Consider the following 6,020-nt stretch of genomic DNA (forward strand, 5'->3'; position numbering starts at 1 on the left):
TCCCCATTACTACCAACGCCACTCCTTGCTAGAGTAACAGCAGTATGGCTGCCGACTCCACCCAGGCCCACTACCGCAACTCGGGCGTTCATAATGGCTGCTTGCCCTTCCTCACCGAAGAACTGGAAGTTGCGAACGAATTGCTCGCCCATCACTGAGGAGAGCAAAAACATATCCAGAGGTTCACTCATGTGCCACTCAGATTTAAAGATTCCTTTTCCGCCCGGAATTACCAACATCGTCCTTCTCAACTTCATCCTTAATTTTAGTGGCTGCTTTCCCCTTCTCCAGAGCGTTTTCCAGCAGACGTATTTCTCGAGATGAGCGGGAGTATCGAGATATCCTGAGGTTGACCGTGAAAGATTCAAAGTAGGTCCGAAAAGTACCCCAAAGTCAAAGCCACAGCAGCTCCAGTGGCCAGACCCAGGCCGGCCAAGAAGGAAGGGACGTTGAAGGAAGAGCGCTGTAGAGGCATTATATACAATATGTTACTGTTGACCTTCTAGTGAAAACGTAATTATGCACGAAGGTAGACTTGATAAATTATCAGATACCTATAATGTTTCCGGGGGGGAACTATTTTTGAATTTTCCACGTATGGCTAGGAACACATTCTTCAATCAGTTTCCCATGTAAATGCCATCATCACATTAGCAACTTCATTTTCCCCATTGTTATTGAACTATGGGGGACGTTATCTCTCATAGCTAGATGGGTGCCTCTAGAGTATACGAGTCTATACGGGTGAAACGTTCATCAACTCTAAAAGGGAAAATAGAGTGTTCACTCAGGCCTCAGCCGAGGTGTAGTGCCGTAGAGTTTTTTTTGTGGAAACAGAATTATACACGTGTGGCATGGTAGATTGTACGAGTCACAAGTGAAACGTTGACCATCAACAGCAGCCTTAACCAATCAAACAAATGAACAGTTGCGGTTGTTGAGTTGTTGAGAGGAGAGGTTGGGGTGGTCGATCGAAAGAGTTCATAGTTCTTGCTAATCTTGCAAAATCTTGCTTTTCCTCAACGCCTCCGCGCGTGTCACGCTCCGAAAATCTTGAGGTTCAACCCAACCTATTTTGAATCTTCTGCGCTCAACTTCAAAATACTTCAAGAACTTCCGAACTGCTACATAGATTCGCCCTAGTGTACAATCCCTCCCTCGACAAGGCAGCTTTCAAATTATGTGCCTCCTACTTCTGCTCCTACCAAGAAGTAAATCCCGGATTTCTGCAGGCCGGTGATAGCAGGCTGACGAGTATGTTGTCTCAGCCTTCTTCTCATTACCTCTCATCGTAGGATGATCATTGCTACAATACCAACTTGGTACACATTATTTATACATAGTAATATAATGCTCATCCTACATCCAGCAGATGTCCAGCAAGAGTCGCGAAGTTTACAGGCTTATAGGTCATCATACTCTAGAGGTGGATCCGTTAGCAACACTTCAAACCATGAGCAGGAGAGCTCACCAACGGATCACTCAGGAAGGGGGACGGACAATCTTCCAGCGAAGTCTGTATGTTGGAAATCAGGAGGTAAACTGTTGTAGTTTGAAATTAGGAGTGCATCGCACAGAATTTTAAATTTTAAATCTCTGTGAATCAGCGTGAGTTCACCTCAATATGGGACTTAATACAGTTGTTTTCGTTGTTGTCTTATAACCCTTCTATTCAACGTGTCGTCATACCCTAGGATTTACGTCTTCTCCAAACTGCTCAACGGCGGTGATCAGTTTCCACTCTACATAGACCCTCGAGGTGATGGCCTTCCTGATGCGCGCCATCTCAGTGTCACTACTCCCAACTGTGTGTTGCGTCGATCGCAAGGTTATCGCTGAGGGCTTACTACACCGTGAAGTAGTGGTGATGCGTGAGAACGATATACTTGAAATTGGGCGTATTCGTGTTTTGGAATTATTCAAGTTAGTTTTGATTTTCGCGAGGGGAGTTAATATTAGTAAAGAACGTCGGATGGCAGCTCGGTTACCGCTGATGGGAAATTTCGGTACAGTGTGGGGGGGAGGGAATATGCACATGTTCACCTACATGTGTTGGTGACAATATGAAAATTCTGGGAGGAAAATAGCAAAATTCTCGTTAGTTTCTGTACACTTTTACTCGAATTCGTATATGATCTCCTATGATTAGTGAGGAAACTCCTGAGCTCAGCTGAGGAAGGCGAACATATATTTGTTAACACTGGTACGGCGTTGTTGATGCGTTTGAGTCCAGTCTGGGAATATATGTGGTTGGTTTCCTCAACTGAGCTCGTAAGTTTTCTCACCATTTGATTTTGAGTAGAAGTGCACGAAACTAATGATAATTTTCTAAAATTTTTTTTCTGAGAATTTCTATATTTCTCTCCATCACATGTAGTTGACCATTTGCGAATTTTCCCTCACACTGCTGGAGTATTTTCAGTTTGCGTATGACAAAAAATGTTGTAGTCATTTTGTGCGGTCTACCTGCGTCAGGGAAGTCCACGATAGCAGCGAAGTTGAAATCTGAGCGGAGCGAAGCGGTTCATGTTGTGGATTATGATGTTATCAATAGGAGACTTATGAAGGAGGCAGAAATGGATGAGCAGGGATTCGATCCGGGGGTCTGGCGGAGGAGTCGGCAGTTGGCTGTGGAAGAGATGCGGACAATTTTGTGGCGCGCGGTAGAATCTACAGTAGTAATTATGGATGATAACAATTTCCTGCGCTCCATGAGGAAAACGGTATGCAAGGCGGCTTGGGAGGAGAAGGCCGCCGTCTGTTGTGTGTTCGTGGAGTGCCCATTGGGGGAGTGTCTAGAGAGAAATTCTGAACGCCGATTTAGAGTGCCCCAAGGAGTTATCACTGGTATGTTGGAAGTTTTGGAACCTCCTCGGGTTGGTGACGGAAAGGAAGATGGGGAGGTTGGATGGGAGCGGAAAACTCCTGTTGTTCATGTTAGTAGTAGTGGAGAAGATGCTCTGAGTGAAATCGATCGCGTGATCGATTTGGCCCGAAAGCAAGATATACCCGATTTCCGAGATCGCGAGCCGGAGGTCGTCACTGTAGTTGAAGAATGTGAAACAAGAATGCGGCGAATAGTATCGCGGATGGTTTCGGCGGTCCACGACAGGTCTCGGAAATCTGAAATTGCGAAGTCCCTGTCTAAGGTGAAGTCGGAATTCATTGGCAGAGTTAAGAGGGATCCGGCAGATGCCGATCAAATCGTGAATGAGTTCGTCCGAACGGCGGGGAACTTCATTTAAATCTTCGCGTTTTCTGCGTATGCTCCTCCTCCTCCTTGCGCTGGTTACTCGGGTGCTCGTTACTGGCCTTGGGAAGGCTGTAGATACCATCGGATTCGTGTGGGGATTAATTTTTATTGAGAAATTCATTCATCTGGTTTGAAAGGTAGATATAGTATTCCTATAGTAGAGCGTGAGGTCAGTTGGTCCCATTGAGATGTCTTCCTCGCCACTTGATTGCCATGGTACGGTCTTCCAGCGTGCTAAGAGAGCGGTGGATCTAATGGAGGCGTTGTTGCAGCCGGGAGGCCCGAGGGTTGGATCTAGTATGTGACCAGAGTTGGCGGATTTTCTGTTTTTTTACTTTAGTAGGATTTGCTTTTTACACAGAGCTGTGAGTGATGACGAATGGGGCGTTATTTTTATAAGCATCGTTTAATTTCGTTCATACCTGAGACAAGTGGTTCCGTCAAAAAGAGAATTGCGAAGCGAGCGAAGCGAGCGGAGCTTATTCTCTCACTTCACGATAACTGTGTGCGTGCGTGCGTGCGTGCGTATGCAATTATCCAGCCCGATCCAGATCAGTCATGAAAACGTCTGAACCACCATTCGAAAGCTCCCGGTCTGGGGATCTTGCAAAAAATATGAAACCCTGCATACTCGATCAACTCATCAGTAGCTGCTCCGAAAACGGCCGAAAATTAATTGCGTTAGAAATTAGATTAATTATTACTGACGTCCGTGGGAATCGAACCTGCGCCATCCATTTTCGGCGCGGGAGTCGATCGAGTCAATTGTTCTTGCGCGTATGACGCAAGCTCCGCCCCTTCTCCGAGAAGGCCTAGTCGTGCAACTGAGCATGGGGATTCGGGCTCAGTAATTTGACCATACGGATGTGTTATGAAGGTATGGGTGAGGAGGAGATAACGTCAGTGGAGAGGTTAGTAGCTGAGGCTCGACGGAAGGCCGCGCCGGGTGGAATATATGGGACGCAGATGCGGGAAAAGGTAGTGGGAGGAGAGGAACTGTATAAAGCGATTTATTACGTGGATCGACTTTTACACAGATTAGCAAATTCGTTGGTAATAATGTACCGGTGGTGTGGTATAGTAGGATGTGAATTTTGAGAAGACTTATGCGAATACGCAAGGAATTGTTGGGGGAAGACTCTCCTCAGGCCCTTGGACTGGTCGCTCGGTGGGAAGGTGTGAAGGCGCGATTCAATGGTAATGAGAGAAAATTCGAGACAGTCGGCTCGCCCGAGGCCCTCCAAAGTGCCTTTGTTGAGGAGCTCAAACGCTTCGATGACGATGCGATGGTGGAGAGGTATGATACTAGTGTGCTGGTGAGAATAGGTGATTGTCGATTCACGGTGATGGTGTTGGGGAAGAGTGTGGTAGTAGAGGGCGTTCGACTGGGGAGGAGGACGGAGTGCGTTGAGGAAAGTGGCAAGATTGCAAGAGAGGCGCTTCTTCGATTCAGAAGGACTTGTGTGGAGCCGTTGGTCTACGGGCTGCCTATACCGCACCTTTGTGAACTCTCGATTGATTTGGTGGACCAAATAGTTGAGTACTGCATAAGTGTGAGAGATCTTGCTAATCTTGAGGTCACTTGCAAGTTCCTCAACGCAGCTTGTGCTCCATCATGGCACAGGATCGCTGATGGGCTCAACTTGAGGGGAGATTCTGATCCGAAAATTTTAGTGAAAAATTATCACGTAAGACTCAGAAGTACTCGGAGGGGATTTGTCATACCGCGAGGGGACCGAGGTGGCCCGCTTGGAGGCTTTCCGTATGGTGTGGTCGGCAACGGGCCTTTTTTGGGGGGTATTGGAGGGTGGAGTGATAAGGAGCCGGGGGGAGGGCTCATCATGAGGGGTACATATCGGCTATGATATACTTAATTTTTGAAGGATTGAATGGTATGGTGGTGGAGGGTTACGTTGTCATGGCATGCGTCCCGGTACGAATCTATGGAGGGCCATTTTTTCTCTTGTGGATGGGTATTCCCATAGGACTATTCCCTCTACTATAACCTACCTCCCACTGCGGAATTGACGTTCCATAAATGTTTACATCTGCTTTGTATAGTTTCTCATTTGCCATGGAAAGTGTCGATTTACCAAGATTCATCCCGTATGGATCTAAAGCCAGTTGAATTCTATGTGTGTACATCGTAGTGTTACTTTATAGCATCATAAACCTCACGATATGGTTTCGACAGTCTTTGCCTTTGTCGTTTATCGTCTGCCGTCTGTGAATCGATCGGTACCTGTGTACTTGTCCATGTATAGTTTGTTTGTGTACTGCCTTTCTGAGCATGTCGTCGCTTCGCTGGTTCGATCCAGCATCGCCACATGCATCATCGCCCGGGAAGCAGCCCGTTGAGGAGCGACGAAGCGCATCGATGACTTTGGAAAAGGTGCCGGGGGGTAAGGCGGCGATTGGGGCTAATATTGATGCTATGGTGGCGGCAACAATGGAGGCTGAGATGGCGGGAGGAGGCCAGCCAACTCGTCAGAGCAAGGTAATTTTGGTCTAGCGGTAATGCATATGTTTCTCCACCGAGTGGCTGTGGGTTCTATCCTGGCCTCTGACCTTTTTAACGCTTAAACTCCTGCCCAGGTTGCTCCACCTCCGCCGGCCGAGGTGAGATCCGCAAGGTCCACGGAAGCATCGAAAGGGAATAATAAAATCGATGAAGATGCCCCAGCGGGTGAGCTCGGGAGACTGTATTCAAATGGAAACGCACTGCATCTCTGACAGATCCACCAGGTCGAGATCCTTCACCCTGCAG

General features: G+C 47.4%; 2 protein-coding genes across 2 annotated transcripts in view; one reads left to right on the forward strand and one right to left on the reverse strand.

Moving 5' to 3' along the window:
- Positions 1-475, reverse strand: part of Pmar_PMAR011966 (conserved hypothetical protein) — a gene marked incomplete at both ends in the record, with an annotated part of 3,216 nt that extends 2,741 nt beyond the window's left edge. The window contains 3 exons of the mRNA XM_002774046.1: positions 1-154; positions 234-343; positions 387-475. Coding sequence (XP_002774092.1) covers positions 1-154; positions 234-343; positions 387-475 — 353 coding nt within the window. The remainder of the gene's footprint in view (positions 155-233; positions 344-386) is intronic.
- Positions 476-4,117: 3,642 nt separating this feature from the next.
- The window catches only part of Pmar_PMAR011967 (hypothetical protein), a gene marked incomplete at both ends in the record, with an annotated part of 2,689 nt that continues 786 nt past the window's right edge, over positions 4,118-6,020 (forward strand). The window contains 3 exons of the mRNA XM_002774047.1: positions 4,118-4,231; positions 4,402-4,569; positions 5,646-5,750. Of these exons, the coding sequence (XP_002774093.1) occupies positions 4,118-4,231; positions 4,402-4,569; positions 5,646-5,750 (387 nt within the window). The remainder of the gene's footprint in view (positions 4,232-4,401; positions 4,570-5,645; positions 5,751-6,020) is intronic.

The sequence above is a fragment of the Perkinsus marinus genome (genome assembly GCF_000006405.1).
Source record: "Perkinsus marinus ATCC 50983 genomic scaffold scf_1104296958712, whole genome shotgun sequence".
NCBI classification, from domain to species: domain Eukaryota; phylum Perkinsozoa; order Perkinsida; family Perkinsidae; genus Perkinsus; species Perkinsus marinus.